We start from the raw sequence: 19,485 nt of genomic DNA on the forward strand, positions 1-19,485 counted from the left end.
ACCAAACCTTCAGGAATTGAGAATGCAGAGGCCACATTTTTATATAAATATGTAGTTGTGAATTGTTTTCTGGCCTGTATATAATTAGACCTGTGGAGGAGCAGGAACACAATACCCATAGGTACCCTCAGAACAATCGCTCTCCCTCCAAGCACTGCCAACTAATTGGTACTTCTGGGAATGATATCACAGTGAATGTCAGCCAGTCTGCACTTCTCCAAACTGCTCTGGGATTCCCAGAGTTACCACATCTTCAAGGCCAGTACTTTCAGGAATACTGAAAAGCCACATGGATGCAGCTGATTTTGTAAAGCTGCACTAACAGAGGACATTGACGTGCCAGCCAAACGCTCATGCTGGCCCCAGCTCTGCTCCTATCAAAGGCAGAAGTTTTTGTCTTTTTATATCACATCATACCTATTTCATTAGATAATTCCTAAATGTATTAATGCATTTTAATTGAGTTAATTACCTGAAAGAAAAATCCTGCATGTTACAGAAGAGTAATTAAACTAAAAGACAAACTATAAAGCTGCAGAGAGGCTGTGTTGTACTGCTCCATGATGGTAGTTTCCAATGAACTAGATTTACAGTCTTTTCCCCTGACAGCTTAGGGGTAACAGAACACTCTCATCTGTTACACAAAGTTCAATCATAATGCCAGAGTCTGACTAAAGACTCTTTGTTTGTTTTATTTACATGATGCAGTTTCATTTGGGTCAAAACATGGCCTGTGTATGAGCATTTCGGAGAGGTGATGAATTACTGTACACCATTACTTACTTCATTTTAAGTGCGTTCTTCAGGCTTTCAGGACACACAATACACTTGCAGTTAGAACCAAAGTCAAGCCAAATGTTGACAATAAGAATCAAATCAAGTAACTGTTCCAGTTATAAATCAATCAATATGAAACAATTAAAAATCACCCTTGCTCAGAACACATAGTTATCAACAAATCCCTCTTTCTGAAGGAAACCAGATACTGAAAAGAACAACCTCCCTCTTCAAAACTTTTCCCCAATTTTAAGCATAAATATTTCAGATTTACAGATTCTGAGGCAGAAATGAAGACCTAGCAGAAAATTAAAGGCAATCCAGCAAAAACAGGCCTTGGGATGACACCCTGTAAAATGATTTATAGTGTATTTACCATAGTTCTACTAATGAAAAAGCAGCTGTCAGACTTTTCTCAAGAGGATGGTGTCAGTGCTACTGCAAACTCTTCTCATATAAAGTCATGAGTTAGAAAATGAGAACCAAATGGACTCACAGCTGGGAAAAGCCAACAATAATTAATTTAACTAGCATCCATTTGTAGAGACTTTGTGTAAGTTTAAAAATTTCCCTTGAGAGAAACAAGGTCAGTGAAGGATAGAGTTCATGTCTTCCAGTGATAATGAGAAATACTTATACATACGTAGTGAGGGAATATTACATAGGCATCACTTCTTTATTTGATGCATGGAAAGTTCAACATGACCATTTATGATCGAGCATTGCAAATCCTAGCCAATACGTGACATAGAGAATTTAGCTTAGTGTTTATTTTTCTAAGTCTGATTGAGAGCCTGAGGAGGAAAATAGGAACTTCTGCTGTCTTAAATAACCTGCCACCCAATAATAAACCAGTTTTAGAAGAACAGAGGGAAAACTGTGTCATTAAAATGCTTCCATTCCAACTCTTTGATGAAGAAGATGTAAACAGAGCGAGCCCTAACATGTTGTTTCATTTTAATGAGCAGAGAGTACCTTCCTTGTCCTTATTAAAGTGGTTAATGGTGCTTCTACCGCCTCATTATCACCGCCAGAATGGGTTCTGTGTTGTTACTACCGCTAAACCAACTCCTTTTAGTTTGACAGATGATCAGAAAGTCAAATCAGATTGCTCAGAGGTACTTGTTAATAAAATTCCAACGGTGTTTCTCTCAGTCTCCATGGGGATGCTAAAATTATTTATATTATTTATATTTGCTTGAGGATTTCTGTAATTACTGTGATTGTAATTTCTCCAAATAAATATACCTGTGCCAATTAAAGCTATACTGGGTTTATATGTTGGTCAGACTAGCAAAAATCTCCTAACCAAAACACAGAATTTAAACTGACTTTACCTAGTATTAACTCCTAATGTTACACTTATGTACTCCAGATTTTTTTTTAAACAGGTTCATGATTTAGTAAAAAATCTTATTTTTAAACAGCTCTTACATAATTTTCTTTTCTATTTTTTTCACCTTTTCCTCTTTTCTCACTGTTAAAGGAACATACTAATTGCTTTGAGGCAAATGATGTTTTCTTGCTTTTTCATTTCTAAATACACAGCACATTTTTGGATATCATTGCAATATGCAGTATCATAGAATCATTAAGGTTGGAAAAGACCTGTAAGATCATCTTGTCCAACCATCCACCTACCACCAATGTTGCCCACTAAACCATGTTCCTTAGTACCACATCTCCATGTTTCTTGAACTCCTCCAGGGTCGGTGACTCCACACCTCCCTGGGCAGTGCCTGTGCCAGTGCCTGACCACTCTTTCAGAGAGGAAATTTTTCCTAATATCCAAGCTGAACCTCCCCTGGAGCAACTTAAAACCATTCCCTCTTGTCCTACCGCTGTTACTGGGGAGAAAAGGCCAACCTCCACCTCACCACGACCTCCTTTCTGGCAGCTGGAGTAGGCAGTAAGGTCTCCTGAGCCTCCTCTTTTCCATAATGAACAATCCCAGTTCCCTCAGCCACTTCCCATCAGACTTGTGCTCCAGCTCCCTCACCAGCTTTGTTGCCCTTCTCTGAACACACTCCAGGGCCTTGATGTTTTTCTCTTAGTGAAATGTGATAGAGCTGATCACATTGTAAGTGACAATGGATATAACAGGCAAAATGACTACGAATGGCTAGCACCATTCTACCAACCTTATGCTGCCTTTCCTTTTTTTAAAATGTAATATAATGGCCATATAAACAGATACGAACACCACATTAAAAATATTCAGCATCTGTACTCTACAACCTGACACTTACATTAATCCAACTGGATTTTAGGTCATGATTATAGAAATTTTACAAATTGTTTCTATTTGGAGATTCTTTAATATTTTATGGGGAAAGAATGCTATGTTCACAGTTCCCATCAAACCTAAATCTCAGTGCAATGATGTGTAAAAACTAACTTCTAATTGCAATTAGATCAGTGAATGTAGTTTTGTCCATAATGTGATGGTGAAACACAATTACTCTGAATAGCTGCCAAAATGACTCACATGCAACAATCATTTAGTTCTTAGTAGGACAAATAGACAAAAGAAACAAAATTAGAACAGAATTAGCTCTCACCAAAGAGTCCAGTCATGGCCACAGTAAGGTTGAACATTTCCCAGGTAGAATCCCAGAGACTGTGTGACCTCAACTAGGTTGGTGAAGTCCAGACTAATGCTATTGAAAAGCACAGAGGTCATAACAATTTCATCGATTGCCCACACGTCTTCACCCTGAGAAGAGTGATATGGTTGCCACCATCTGAACTGAATGCCAATCTGTCTTGCATCTTCTGGCAGCTCCACTGAAATTATTCTGAAAAATGAAACAAAATTATTGTTGAAAGTCTTGCTATTGGCAATAATTCCACGGGGAATTTTTTTTTTTTTGGTTACTTATTAATGACCCTAAAAGTCATAGGTTAAATGCATCCCATAAGTACCTTAGTTTCTACTGGTATAATGACAGGCACAGGGGAATCATTAGTTCTCATGGTAGGCAACGTTGATAGACAGCCATGTGAAAAAAGCCACAGAAGAGAATTTACAGAAAATGATGTAAATTTTGCTTCTACAGCAGAGCTCTGTTCAAATTTCAAAGCTGATTTTCCTTGCTAGAAGAAACCCAGCTGCAGGTCAGAGGCATAGACTGACAAAGGAATGATCATCTAGCCAAGATTTACAAACTCTGCATCCACCTTCTCAGACACAGTAGATTTTATCCTGATCTGAAGAAATGCATCTTTACATCTGTGCTTGTTTCTGCACAGCACTGATGTCATGCCTGTGTTTTTGTTCTCCTAGAAGAACCCATCTCCATAAATTGACACTTTTAAGTGGAAAAGTTCATCTTGTTGGCAGTGTGATGTTGTGTAGTCTTTTATGGCACACACATTTCTCGTGTGGTTGCATAAAGATATTACTGGATGTGAGGGACAGGCTCTCCTGGTATGCAAGGCCACCCAATTTGTCATGGCACCTATGTCAACAAACCTATAATTGACAAACTGCAAAGAAAATTAAGAGTAATATCTGATTTCCAAGAGCAATTATCATACACAGCAGCAGGGAGTGTGCATTAATTGCTACAGCAATGACACTTTCTTGAAAGCTCCATAAATCACCAGGGCCAGACTGCCCCACACAATGCACGTGAGCTGTAGAAAAAATGGCAAGAGGGACATTTGTCTCCATCACTGTACAATTACTTGCTGGCAAAAAGAGTATTGGCAAACTCATCATGTAGCTGATATTTTTCTTTCTCTTTCAGAGGAAATGTGAGTAAAATGACTGATCAGGTAAGCTGGAAAAATCATTTTATACTTTAAAACCAAGGTTTTTTTTTCTTCCAGATTTAAGGCTTCCTAAGCTGCTTGTTGTAATGCTATGTTCTGTGCCTATGAAAGTCTTGTCCCTTCAGCACTCTTAGTGCAAAATCATACTCCTAAAATGGCTTCCTAAACTGGCCTTCTAAAGGGTAAACATATAGTACTCCTGTATAATGTCATATTGATTTTAAATAGAAATATGTTAAGCAATTAGAAAGAAAAATTAAATGGCTTGTTTAATCAAGTGGGAAGGGCTCAAGAAGTCCTGACTGGCATTTCTAGGAGCTGCTTCCTGCTGTTCATAGGCTGAAGTGTCAAGGAACAGCCAGAGAAGATGCTGCCATGCCCCCATGGCAACGGACCAGCAGGGCACAAGCTTAGTGAGTAGCAGATGCATTTATTTTGCCACTCAAATAAACAGATGCTTGAACTATTTCATACCTTTCTAAGAGAAAGACTAAATCCTAAGTCTCTCCAGTATCTGAAAAATCCAGAAGGCTAACCTTTTTTTTTCTGTCAAGGATTCCCTGATAAGCAGCAACGCTACAACTTTGTGGCCAATTTTTAAAGGCACCGTTGACTCTAAGTTGCTACTGATGCTGAAAGGAGCTGGTGGCTTTGCCTTTCATTGGCCAGTAGGGCAAATCTGAGGAAACTGGCACCCTGGCTAGCAAGAACACTGCATGCAGCATGTGCCAGGAGGCAGCTGGCACTCTCATGAGCTATATAACACTCCCATATAACCTTGGACACATTTCTGTATCTGTGGCTGTCACTGATGCTTGCAACTTTCTTTTCACTCTTAAGCCCTCATAAACTCTCCCATGTGGACACTGATTCTCACTGACAGTAAATTACAGAAAATCCTAAATTGTCATACACTGCTGATATACCTATTGGACTTTAAAACATTTAACGCATGTTAAAATAATTTTCTCATCCCAGGGGATTAAAGAAACAATTTAAAAACACTGGTACAAACCACTATATATGGCACATATGTTAGTATGCAGAACCTGACTGCATCTCCAGTTATAACAGCTTCTCCTGTCTGACTTTGATTTGTTGGAGACAGATGGAGAGGGAGGGGGATCCCTGCTAATGACTATTCTGCTGCAGAGAAGAAAAGTGTTCTTACTAACATTACTAGCTACCATTAGATTTCCTAAAAACCAGCTGGGAGACCTTTGCTCTGATCTTATTCTTTCAAGCTATGCGCATACCTAATATTGAAAAGCCACCGCTGTTCTACTGAGAAGAAAAATGCAGCTGTCAAATGTTAGCAGATTAAATGCACCTTTTCAGCAGAACATTAAATGTGTAATTATTTTTTGTGTGACTGAAGATTAATTAAATTTCTGGATACAGATTGATTGCCAAACTTCATAGCAGTTCATCTACGTTACCAAAAATGCTGATATTTTTAGACAACTTAATACAAAAAGGTGAAGTATTCTTCATGTTCTTCTTCATAATTATTGCCAGCATTACCTTCGCATTTGTAGTCTGCCATTTCTCTATATATCCCATGGCAAAACCTTTATAATCCGCATATGTTATGCTTAGCTCTTTGCCTTGTGAGAACAACATAAATTCTTTCATACTTAACAGCAAAGAGGAAAAGAAGTATCACGCACTAGTAGAATTTACTACGCTGATATCTTGAACTCCATTAAAATCAGTCACTAGAATGTGTATTTTCCTTTTTGTTATAAAAAATTAATAGTGCTATATATTAAAAACCTTTAGGGAAATAAAGGTCTTACAGTTATAATCTTGAATCTACGAATTAGAAACAAGGCCATATAAAATATATATGTAACTACAATAAAAGATAGGGGAAAGATATTTTGAAGGTTTATGAGTGTTTTGTATGATCTTTCCTTCAGAAACACCTAAAACTTCAGAAATTAAAGCCCACATATAGGATAGTTTTACCAAATACAGTCATTCTTCTCAGATTTTTGAGTATTTCTTACTGATCCTGAGAAATGTATGTAACATTAGAAGGTTGATTGTTCTGTTTTCTTTTTCCATTAGAATATTCTTAAAAATATTTTGTAATAGATTTATTAACAAAATGAAGATAGCTCATTTTGGCAATGCCTGGTACAAAGCTGTCTCCGGGCAGAAAAAGAGTGGTGAGGAGAGCCCTGTGATTCTCCTCTTGGTTCTACCTTTTGTTTGCCCACTCGTAGAGCATCTTCTTTCATTGAGATGCACTGGCTTTTCTGCTGAGGGTGACTGCTTCCAGATTAGGGCAGGTTTGAGCAGAGCCAGCCTGGGTGGTTCTGGGCTTGTAATACAGTTATGCTTATAGAAACTCCTAATTTTGCATGCGTGTTATGAAAACTTTTGGATGGTCTCACAAATGTAACAGTAGATAGTATATTCTCCTATTTTCCATACATTCCCCTCTAATCTGGTGCCATATACAGGTGCTGCTAGATGAGCTGAGCCCTTTGTTTGGCTTCTTTATGATTTGCGCAATTCCCAGGAACAGCCACCATCAGCTCCTCCCAGGCCCTGTGCCCAACCCCCAGCACAGGCTCAGTCATGTAATCTCTTTCCTAAACAGAGCAGGAGCTACTTCCCTGCTGACCCAGAGAGACCCTCATGGCTGGATTTCTTCTCAGCTGTTTTATGCTGCCTGCAAACTCCTAATCCCAGAGGATGTTGTAGTGAAGGTATCTATGGCTTCAAAGCTACAAATAATTTATGCTAATTTTTCTTTACAAGTGGATGCTTCCATGGGATGAGACACATCCCTATTTCCCACAAGTAAATTTCTTTCCCCTTGTCCCCCACTGCTTGTTCTGCCATGTCACCTGAGACTTGGCTGCTGCCAAATACTTGCATTCGATTTTTATAGAAGCAGACAAAAATTAGTAGTGCTCAGAAGAGTAGCACATATCTAGGGAGAACAGTAACTTCCAGTGTGCAATAAAAGATCATCACTCCACTCCTGCAACATGCACCTACGTTGGGGCAAATGTCTTCACTCAGCACTGCATCGACTACGTTGACCAGCATTAACTGCATGCAGATAACACCCTTCAGCACATTCTTGCATATACCTTGGCTCATGGTAGTTCAGATACGAGTAGTGTTCCAGCAGCTTCCATGTAATGCCATTGTCATAGGAGTAGTGCAGCAGCACTCCTTCCCCAGGCTGGTCAGGAGCTTTGCAGGTGCTCAGCACAGACTTGCTTCCCAGGCGTAATGTGAACTGCAGGAACCTGCAGCAGAATTACACATATATTTGAGGATAACGTTTACATGGTGGTTTGGTTTTTTTTTTTTTTGGTTGTGTTCCTAACTAGCTCATTTATGATCTTCTCAATTTAGACAAATTTTGATAAATATCATTTATGCGCCTTTGTGAGTGGATTTTGTTTTTACTATCAAGTAATGCAATGTGGCACATACATTTTAAAAATGCCAATCAGTACAGCATTTAATTATTTATTAGGCACTGAAGAAGAGGGAGAGATAGTGAATGGATCTAATCAGCTGCCACAAGCTGTCAAATAAACACATCCTTATAAATAATTAATTAGCACTTGGCTTTGACACTCAAGTTTGATATTAACATTTAATATTTTCCAGCCTCACTGTACAATAACTTCCCTCCAGTCTATTTTGGGCTCTGTTGTTTACAAAGCAGGGAATGGAAATAGGCTGTACAGCAATGAACTCAGAATTAAACTATGGCACTACAAGTTTTTTAAAAAAACTTTTCTTCCTGCTAAATGATCACTTTAATAATACACAAGGCTATTTCTGAAAGGGGAGGAATTCCTGTCACAGTACAATTCCCCTGTTTCCATACCTCACACTGCTGCCCTTTTGCTCTCACCTGGACTGGGAGCTGTCAAGGAAGGCAGTGATGAGCTGCCGTCTCCCGTCCTTGTTGAACACCAGGGCCTTGCCACTGGCCAGAACCCCACAGCCAAAGCTGACCTCGGCTCCACGGATGGAGTAGAAGTTGTGATAGGAAGAGAGGCGGGAGCTGGCGAAGCTCTCTGAGATGAACATTGGGAAGGTCTGCGACGCCGTCTCGCATGCAGGCCCTGAAAAGCCAGGGTCACATCTGGGGGTGAAGGAGATCCAGTGGTGTAGTTAATGCCTTCTTCTTGGACCCATCTTTTCTTAGAGGTGGTTAGCGGCCCAGTACAAGCCTGAAATCTCTCAAGAACAGATGATACCATACCTACAAAGTCCCTCTCAAATCTGAGGACCAAGAACCTCTCTAGACCTTATTTAGTGAGCCAACACCTTGCTTCTAGCTAGTACTGATTTTTCCATTTAAAAAAATCAAAGTTTTGAACACCAACCACTCAAAATTTACATTTAACATGCAATATACAAATGTTTCTATTCATTTTTAGACCAAGAATACTCCAGGCATAATTTACAATTTTTCATATGTCAAATGATTTTATCTGTAGCGCGTCAGATGTGATTACCAGCAGCTGTGCAACATAACAGAAGGCCCTGTGGGTCACACTCCCTGCAACACCTAAAAATAGTGACACTATAATTTGGGAAACATTTCTTGCTTTTCCTTTTCATCTGGAACACTCTAAAAAAAGCCATACTTCCAGAAAAAAAAATGGAGTGCTGACCTTCTGTCCTTGAGGTCTGTTGGGCTATACAATATTACATAGATTCTTCTCTGAAATTTAATATAGAAATGATACAGCCCCAAATCACCTCTAAGAAACAGTATAAAACATGCATCACTGACATTTCAATGGGCTCTGTCACACAGTTTAAGGTGAAGTGGAACTTAGACTCTTTCCCAGAAGAAAATTATAAAAAAAATATTAAATATGCTGCTGTTTAGAAAGATTGATCTGTAGCACTCAAGTGACTTTTATGCATTCTGTGAGGTATGTTATTTTATACTTGGTCATCTCAAAAAGTAAGAGCTTGGATGGAAATCACTTCAACTTTCAGATCTTCAAGTGAACTATGTGACAAAAATTGAACACAAGTATTGAATTATAACTCTTACTTGCAGCCGTTTCTAGTACACTGTCCTCGGCCTGAGCAGAATTTGAGGCAAGATGGGCCAATATAAACTGCAGAGAAAAGAAATTAGTCAAATGAAGGATTATGTTATGTGATAAATTGAATATAATTAATACAAGAAAGTATTGTCATATAGGTATTGCATTTATCTGAATCCCACTAACTGAAAGAGGTCTACAAAAGAACAAAATGCATTTCACTGTACCTTTCTGTAGAAACAAGTAATGGACTTTTGCTCTCTATGTAGGGCATTCAGGGCTAATTTACTATTTAATGGGTGAAGTCTGCCTATGGCTTGAGGTCCTAGTGATCTAAATCAAGTACCTGATTTTTCTAGGATTGTCGAAACATATGATGAGTTGCTATGTATTGACTATTTTCTTGCCTCCCTTTATCTTCATTTTATTTTAGAGATATAGTCCAGTATATGTATTAGTATATTCCAGTATATTCCAGTACACTCATCAATTTTTTAAGGCGAGCTACTCCTTCTTTCAGTGAAACTAAGTCATTTAACCTCATTGCATTTATTGGAATTAGAATCTGCCATGATGTGTCCTAAGTAACAAGGAAATATCATGCACTTTCACTGATTCTTTCAAATGCAATAAAATTCCAAATAATATGTACTCAAAAACATCTCAGATTTGTTTTTTTATTTCATTTTCCCCCAGTGACTCCTAATCAACAGTACTGATATCTTGTGAATCATGTGAGGGATGGAAAGATTAGCAAATCTCAGTATAATCTGCATCTCATTACAAAGAAATGCATTAATCTGAGTATAGCCTAAAACAAGAACTTGGGGGGCAATATTCTTTCAACAAGCAGCCTTAGACTCAGTGTTACCCTTCCTGCGGAATAATGAGCATTGGAGTTACCTACTTGCACTGTGACTTCTGGAACATCACCCAAATAACAAGCAATTTGAAATAATCTTTAACAAACAATACTTATTCCGCTGCCCAGAGAGGTTGTGGATGCCCCGACCCTGGACGTTCAGGGCCAGGTTGGATGGGGCCCTGGGCAGCCTGGTCTAGTATTAGATATGGAGGTTGGTGGCCCTGCCTGTGGCAGAGGGGTTGGAGCTTGATGATTCTTGAGGTCCCTTCCAACCCAAGCCATTCTATGATTCTGTGACAGCAATGCATCAGTACACCCTGGCAGACACTGTAAATCTCCATTAGTCACTCCTTGTAATGAACTCCCTATCGGACTTCATTCAATTTCTAGATTTTCTCACTTTTCAGTGTGCAAAAATTCTGCTGTTTGATTTATTTGTCTCCTTTGAGGTCTCTTTGAGGGGGTGGTGAAAGTAGAAGGGTTAAAGATGTAATTATGTCTTTTACTATAAAAAAAGCTTTATGAAAACTGGCAGTTTTCCAGAGTTTCTAAGAGATGGCCAGCTTCCAGATTGCATTTAAAACTTAATTCACAGAAGAAACAGTTGTGAAGCTAAAAGTCAGAGTGCAGAATCCTTGACATTTTTACTCTCTCTTCAAGAATTTCAGTGGCTTGCCAATATTTATGAAGTCTTTTTCTACAATGCATTCTAAAGCTTCAGTTCCACTAGTATCTACCAAAAGAGGCATGCAAAACCTCAGGAAGGCGTTCATCATTAACACTTTGTTCCCTTAGAAGTAGCTCTACATCTCAACCAAAATCTGGAGCAAGCACATTGTAGGCAGATGGTTAGTAAAAGTGCCTCTGTGATGGTGCACAGTTGAGCACGCAGCATCCTTTGCCAGAGCTCTCACTATTTGGTTTTATAAGCAGAGGTAGTGCAGATATATGAATTGTACATTAATATTCAAAGTCTTGTTGTGTTCTGTTGTAAAGGATTTAAATCCTTGGATTTTATCTTGCTTTTGTTTCAGTAAACTTCTGTAAATTTCTCCAGCAGTAATATTCTACATTTTGTTAGGTAGCAACTCATCTCTGCAGATGTTCACTTTCTTATATATAAATATCAATATTTTCCCGTTCTTTTTTATTTTCATCTTGATGCAAATCATCTTGTTTAAAGCATTAATACTTCAACCAAAACATCAAGATAGTGCCACATGCCATCAAGGTGATTAAGAGAGAAACAGTCATTACTTTTTGTGAAAAACTTTCATTTGTGGCATTGCACTCCTGAGGCAGCTTCAAGCGTTTTCTTACCAAAAGTAGGCATGAATCTATTTTAAGAATTTTGCAAAATGTAATGATATTTACTATTCCCAGGCTCCGTATCAAACCTAATTAGGAACCACTACAAAATTTCACAAGCCTACTGTGCATCACTGTAAATCTTTATTACATTTTTAACTATGTAATACTTCATGTATCTAACAAAACAAATTCTGAATGTTGTTTACATGGTCCCAAAACATTTGAGGCTAAGGAGCAAGCAAAAAACTTTGCACCTGCTCACACTTAGTCCTTTCCTTCATACTTATTTCTGTTTTTAATACCATTTATGAATTTTATCATGTGTTCCTACGTATTTATCTGTGCTTTAAATTTTTCCTATACTATCCTCTACAGTAAGTTTTATAATTATATGAATAACTGTAAGCTCCTCTCAGTTCTTTACATCCATTTAAAAAAGAGATAGGGGAAAAATCATTTCCTAAAGAAGACATAATCCCTGTAACAGATGGTCCTTCCCCTTAAGGCACTGTAAGCAATGTAAGTTTTGTCAGTACTTTGGTAGCAGCACTGCTTTATGAAGGTCTTCTGTATCCAGAAGGAAAAAATATGTCTCAGATGCTGTAAATGCTGCTTAGGCTAGCACAGTATGTGTCCTTAATAGTACAGTGTAGTACCTATTTATGTAATTTGGACTAAATATTAAGTGCTTGCCACCTATATCTTTTCCTGGAAAGCATTCAATTAAAATAATAATAATAAAAAGAATAATCTACTAGTCTATTGTCTTTTCAAATGACAGAATCTCCCTCTGGCTTTAAATGCACTTGTTACTGAGCGAACATGAGAAGAAAACAAATTTAACAAACTGAGAATCATGTGATCTCTGATTCTGGAAAATATTTACTTGGAGCAGCATATAAAAATGTGTTCTTCTGTTGTAGCATTACTGTGGATAAGAATACTGACTGTTATCGATCGCCCACATATTTCCATGGATGGGTCCTGTTTGCCTCCAGCGAATCCTGGTGTCACTTGTTAATGCTGCATTGGGAACAGGAGTAGTTATTCGGTTCCACCTGAAATACATATAACACAAATTCTAATGTTTTACACTGCTAGTTATTAAGTGATTGACTGTGTTTGCTTGCACTGCAAAAGCTTGCTGAGAATTTTTAATTCTAAATTCTGCTCAGTGAATCAAGTAAGTTACTGTGGCTTTAGAAAGTATAAATGAAAATACAACAGAGCATGGCCTGTGATATTTTCACACAATATATGAGTGTTAATTACCAGATTGTTAAGCCCAGCAGTTTTGTTTCCCCCTTTATGAATATCTGAAGTCAGTAAGGATCTTCACCTATATCGCTATAGCAATTTCTGTATCCCAGTGAATATCACCTAAATTGCATACTGAATTCAACCTTTCAGTGCAGCTGAAATCTGTTGGGTAGAAACCCCTAGGAATGGGAAGTGGCCCACTGTCCAGCTGGGCCTTGTTTCTCATGCCATTCACAGGGTCTGGACCTGCTGCACACACCAGGTCTAATAGTTGCTATGAAGATGACACAGAAATGAGGTCACTACATCATGCTGTGCTTCAGCTACATTTTCTTCTCATGGTCATATTCATGGCTCTGAAGTGTTTATGGAAGTTGGGAAGCCATGGAATGACAAGGTGGCACAGTTTCATTTCACAGTCAGACCAGTACTGAAGATACTTCGTCTGCTGAAGCACATGGGATGCACTGCAGTGTAACCCAGCATCAGTATTCTGGGTGAGAAAAGGTGTCTGAGGATGTAAATATGGCTTTGACTGATGGCTCCTCTGACTAAAAAGAAAACTTCTGCAGCTTTGACAGAGTATAACTTTTCTTTTAATTGCAAGCATGCAGTCTCCCTCCCCCCCTTCCCCTTTTCTTTTTGTAATTTATCCATAGCATCAGGAAAAAAAAATATTATTCAACAGAAGCAGTCTCATATTTTTCAAATTTCATTACTGGGCAGCCAGGAAGACCAGAACACTCCTCCCTTGCTGTGCTCAGCTGGTCAAAAATGAAAGATGATACAGGGTTGTGTGCTCCGCTTCTTTCTCCTGTCACCCATAATTCACTTCCTTCTCTAATCCTGCATCTCAGTTAGGATTGCAGAGAACACTCTCACCCGCTGTAGTTTTCAGAGGCGTAGACGGTGCTGTGGGGAAGGTGGGGCCCAGCACATATCTCAGGCAAACACTCGGTGTGGAGCAGGGACCAGGAGCGGCCATGGTTGGTTGAAAATTCCAAGCTGACGCTGGTAACACAGTGAAGGAAAGAAAGAAGAAAGGCCTTGTGAGCATACCTGGCAGAGACCGGTAAGCAGAAACACCACTACAGACCCCTCGATCTGAAATAATATTGAGTGGATCTTCAGTATGAAAAATCCTGAAAATACAAACACGAAACAAATGGCAATGTTTAAAAAACAGATGCTCAGGACTCTCATAGTCCTTAGTCCTTGATCGGACACCATCTAGACAGTGTTATGCTGTGTTAAAGCAACCTGATGTTGCTGTTATGTATCTCATCTAGAATCATACTGAGTGTGGTTTCAAAAATAATGAAAAAACTTGGACAGAAATATTTGAGCACAGGACTCTGATAATTGCCAGCTATTAATGGTGTTAAAACAGTAGTTACTCATGCTCTGGTTGTCTCCTCCCCTTCATTGATGACAAACATTAACTCCATTGGACTCCTCTCATCATGGCTAAACGGAGATCAGAAAAGAAATATGGAACAGTGAGAATGGCCAGGTTGGGCACAGAACTGCAAGGGTGGAAGGAACCTGGGGAAGGCATCCTTCAAAAGCCCCATGGCAGGCAGAGGCCCAGGAGATGCAGGAGCCTTCTTGCTGCCCATTCTCAATGTTCTTTGGAGGCTTCCTCCACATCACAGAGCCTGGAGCATTCAGTGGTGAGTTTTGTGAGCCATAGGGTTGTAATTGTATGAAAAAACTCCAGATTTTCCAGGAAAACCTGCTCTTCTCTGCTTTCCTCAACTAGCAGTAAACCCAAACATCTGTGTGCAGATAATGACACTAGAGAAGCAGAAAATCCATAACAGCATCCACTGAGTCTATGAAAAAAGGCTATAAAATCCACACTTTCAGAAGTTCAGAAAATCACATTTTAGAAAGCTATTACTAAAATCTTCCCTCCCCTTTTCCTTTCATATTTAGCGTAATAGTGTTTAGAATCTGGAGTATTAGCAAATCTTTAAATATCTTACATTCTGAAGCCCTTGAAAAAGTAATGTAAAAAGTGCTGGGTTTATTAAGGACTTAGTATTCTACTAAAATACTCTTGCAATTTCAACCACATAATTAGCTTGTAATATTCTGTTTTATTTTAAGTAATATCAATGGAACATTATAAAAGTCATAATTCATAAATTCAATACTAAATTATAACTTTTCCTTTTCATTATAATTTGCTGATAATATTACTTCATTAAAGTACACCATCACTGTGATATTGTGTGTATTGAAATGTTTTACAGAGTTTTTGACTAATTCATTTAAGATTTAACCATACTGATACCTTGGAGGGTTATATTTGCTGAATATCTGCAGAACAAGTCTCACATTTGCAGTAATGAAGGCATTATGAATAATGCTGTAGACCAGAAGATAGGAAATGCTTCTGTATTTGGGAAATACCAATAGTGGTTACGGGGACCTAGTGATTCCTTTGTTATGAAGAAACTTCTGCTTCAGAGATAGTTTATGTGAACAAAGAATACTAATCTTTCTTAATATAGTCTAATCCCCATTTGATAACATAATACTTAAGATGGAGACTTTGTATACAGTATGCTTAAAGCTAGGAGTGTTTGCAGGCAAAGCTTTCACATCCTATGTAGAAAAATGTTCCTGCCTTCCCTTCCTATCACAAATAAGTGTGATGCCTTCAGTTTTGCTGGCTCTTGAATTCTGTTGCCCTGCGTGGCTGCTAGGACTGCAAATAAATAATGCAGCTCTTTCCAGATGGAAAAAGATGCCATGGGGGACAGATGTGGAAGCAGATGTAGACAACTACTTTAAATTCTTGGCTCTTACTCTGAAAAATCTATGCAGCAACTTAAACCTCAGAAAATATCAGGATAAAGAGTCTCATATGTATATAGGGTTTAGATGGTGACTGTGAAGGAAATTCTATTAACTGAGATCCCAACATAGAATTATAGAATCCCAGAATGGTGTGGGTTGCAAGGGACCTTAAAGATCATTCAGTGCCGATCACCATGCCTCCCACCAGCTCTGCCTGCTCAGGGCCCCATCCAATCTCCACGAATGGGGCATCCACAGCTTCCCTGCACAGCTGTGCCAGTGACTCCCTGACCTCCGAATGAAGAATTTCTTCCTAATATCTAATCTAAATTTCATCTCTTTTAGTTTAAAACTACTCCACCTTGTTCTGTCACTTTCAGTCCATGTAAAAAGTCAGTCCCTCTCCTGTTTTTAAGCTCCCTTCAAGTACTGGAAGGCCAGAATGAGGTCTCCCCAGAGCCTTCTCTTCTTCAGGCTGAATAAGATATCTGTGGCCCCAAACACTGAGCCAGGATGGGCTGGGGAGCCAACCCCTGCCTGATGAGAAAGGGCAGTCTGGGATGATGCAGAGGGCACTCACCCAGGGGTCAGAGCACGACTCATTGATAGTGGCAGGCAAAATAATGAGAATTATATCCATAAAGATATGGTTCCAAAGTACTGGATATAAGGGAAAGCTTTTTTGTTCATGCAGGTCATCCAGAGAGGTTAGGTATGTCTGTGCATGGAAGTTTTCAAGTCATGGATAGGCAATGCCTTGTCTGACCTGACCTATACTGGCAGTAATCTCGCAAAGTTTCACTAAATGACCTGAGAAAGTCACTTTCCACAAACATTTCTATGATTTTATAAAACAGAAAGAAGCAAATGACTTCATTCTTTCACTTCCCCTTAACTTCACTGAATGTCTCAAGGAAGTGCAGCCAACAAAAGAATTTTGTGGTCAGTCTGTGAGCAGTGAGGTTCTCACACTGGTGGCGTTCAAAGACAAGTGCTATTTATCACCACTGCTACAAGAATTACTTATGCTTGTGGCATGAATAATATTTTGGGGGTCAGTAGGTTGCTGTCTTTGACACATTCGACCTTCATTAAGAAATGAATCCAATAACCATTAGAAACTGGAGTAAATGTCAGTTTGAAATCATAGGCATATTTCAGAATAATGGACTACAAAAAGTATAATTTGACCTGGAAGGCTATTTAATAGACTCTTTATTGCATGGGAGATATATCAGCCTGGGCCTGTGGAAATCAGGAGAAACATTCACTTTTGAGCAGCTTATACTTGTCATTAGTTGGCTTCATTCTTTCTGAGAAAAAAAATAAAAACACAAACCCCCACAAATACTCATATAGATTCTGTAAAAAAAATAATGTACCAGAATGCTAATAATTGAAAGAGAAATCTCGCCTGTTGTACCTGTTACCAGGCTGATACGTTCCACAACCCAAATTGATGGAAAACTGGATCATGTGAGTCACTGTGGAAGGGAGCACTGGAAGGACATGGAAATAATCCACAGCCCAGACATTCCTGTTGTGGCCTTGGTGACTCTTCTGTTTCAGGCAAAACTTGGTTGCAGGAGTCTGCAGGTCCGGACTAATGACAACAGAAACCAAAGATGGAACCTTTAAAAGAAATTAAATCAGGCTTAAATAAAAGAAGTGATATGAAAAAAAGCTTACATGGAAAAGTCCTATTTAAAATAGAGAAGTGGCTTTAGATACACTGAATGAAACATGACCATTTCTCTGCTTGTTTGTTAACTTTTTTTTTAGCCACCTGTTTTCTACAGAAGAACTCAAATAAATATTTTATAGTATCAGCATAGCTATTGGCATTCTGGGTACCAGTTCTGCTTATCAGCTTAGTGGGATCATTTTGGTTGTAAAGGCACAGTAGGAAAGACTGTATCTTCTGTGTTCTGAAACAAATGGGTCTGTTGTATGACTGTTCATCTGGAAGAGGATACCTGTTCTGCAGTCTCTCAGCTCACAGAATAAATGCAGTGTAACTGCAGGTTTGAGTACGTGAGAAGAGAGTAACCGTGTGAGTTCACAGACGTGTGTGGGGAGGATGTAATGCTGAAATACATGAAAGCATTGCTTTATGAAGCCCAGCCTTTGTCCGAAAGGAATGCAATTAGACCTTTATTATGTCAAAGGAGGATGTAAGCTTTAAAACTGCTTGCTTTAAAAAAAGCTTCACAATGAATTCAGCGTAATTTCAGATCCTGTCTCTCCCTGAATTCTCCAATCAATGTTTTAGTATTTTACAATTACAGTTTCCTTAGTTTTGAAAAAGTCCTACCCTATGTTTCACACAGAACCAGGAGAGGAGGGAAACTATGTACAATGAAACAATGCAAATGACTCAACCAAATTCAGGTCAAACCCCACTGTAACTATAAACATCACTTCTCTAAATGCTTAAGTTGCAGTGAAAATGCACATGGATCTGTGGCTAAAATCAGCTGCATATTTACCACCAAATTTCCTCCACAATATATAAACATATTGCATTTGAAACTGTAACACATCCACATGTCTACACATTACATGTGTACCTGTACACTAATTTTTGCTCTGTCTCCAAAGGGCACATTATGGTATTTAAAATGGAAAGAAAAGGTAATAAAATGTGTAATTTTCTGTGCCAGGTGCAGGAAAGGCAAGCAGGCATTCCTGAATAACTCTCCTCCCAGCCACTGAGCCCACCAGGATTGACCCACTCAGGACAAAGCTCCTGCGTATTGCACTGTGGCTGGCAGGACCTTGAATGGAGAGAAGAGTAATTATTGGTGAGGAGACATAATCGGCACAATTCTCAGCTGATGACTGGGTGTTCTTGTCTGTTGCCCATTTGTCTGTTATCCTAGTACTAGCCAACATGCAGCACTGCTCAGCAACAACTGTAGAGCTGTGTCGCAAAGGCATCTTTTCACTGCAAGAGCTATGTATGAATTATATGATGGGGCAGGTCATATTTGCCCATGTGAAATTCAACATACAACACCAATGATATGGCTTAAAAATAGATCACACAATCACAGGGGTTGGAAGGGACCTCAAGAGATCACTGTGTCCAACCTCCCTGCTAATGCAGGTTCCCTAGAATAGGTCGCACAGGTAGGCATCCAGATGGGTTTTGATTTTCTCCTTAGAAGGAGATTCCACAACCTCTCTGGACAACCTGTTTCAGTGCTCCATCACCTCTATCGTAAAGAATTTCTTCTGTATGTTTGTACAGAACTTCCTATGTTCAAGTTTTAGGCCAATTACTCCTTGTCCTATCACTACACACCCCTGAGATTGATCTATCCATCCTATCCATATACTTTGTTTTAGGTGATTTACCTTGTAAGCAGCGTAGGTCAGGGTATCAAGAGCTATGTGTTCCCTCCTGCCTTCAATCTTCGCATAAAGGATGACATCATTTTCATGGGATTCTCCGGAATCACAATTTCCCCCTGTACAACACGCATTTAAGGGAGAAAAAAATTAACTGAAGTCCTTGTTATTGAAAAGTGGGATCATATTACAAAGACAAACTTACAAAATTAACTACTATCAGATGCTGTTTAACTTAAGATATGAAACAAAAGAACACAAGCCCTAAGGACATACTGTATAAGA

General features: G+C 38.9%; 1 protein-coding gene across 3 annotated transcripts in view; it reads right to left on the reverse strand.

Moving 5' to 3' along the window:
• RELN (reelin) overlaps window positions 1-19,485 on the reverse strand; it is a 273,059-nt gene that overhangs the window by 81,706 nt on the left and 171,868 nt on the right. For all 3 annotated transcript variants that reach the window (XM_004934740.5, NM_001305123.2, XM_040701261.2), the window contains exons 13-20: window positions 19,207-19,319; window positions 17,270-17,478; window positions 13,921-14,049; window positions 12,727-12,836; window positions 9,608-9,674; window positions 8,447-8,680; window positions 7,665-7,826; window positions 3,339-3,575 (exon numbers count right to left, since the gene is read on the reverse strand). In XM_004934740.5, coding sequence (XP_004934797.3) covers window positions 3,339-3,575; window positions 7,665-7,826; window positions 8,447-8,680; window positions 9,608-9,674; window positions 12,727-12,836; window positions 13,921-14,049; window positions 17,270-17,478; window positions 19,207-19,319 — 1,261 coding nt within the window. The remainder of the gene's footprint in view (window positions 1-3,338; window positions 3,576-7,664; window positions 7,827-8,446; window positions 8,681-9,607; window positions 9,675-12,726; window positions 12,837-13,920; window positions 14,050-17,269; window positions 17,479-19,206; window positions 19,320-19,485) is intronic.

The sequence above is a fragment of the Gallus gallus genome, chromosome 1 (genome assembly GCF_016699485.2).
Source record: "Gallus gallus isolate bGalGal1 chromosome 1, bGalGal1.mat.broiler.GRCg7b, whole genome shotgun sequence".
Lineage (NCBI taxonomy): Eukaryota > Metazoa > Chordata > Aves > Galliformes > Phasianidae > Gallus > Gallus gallus.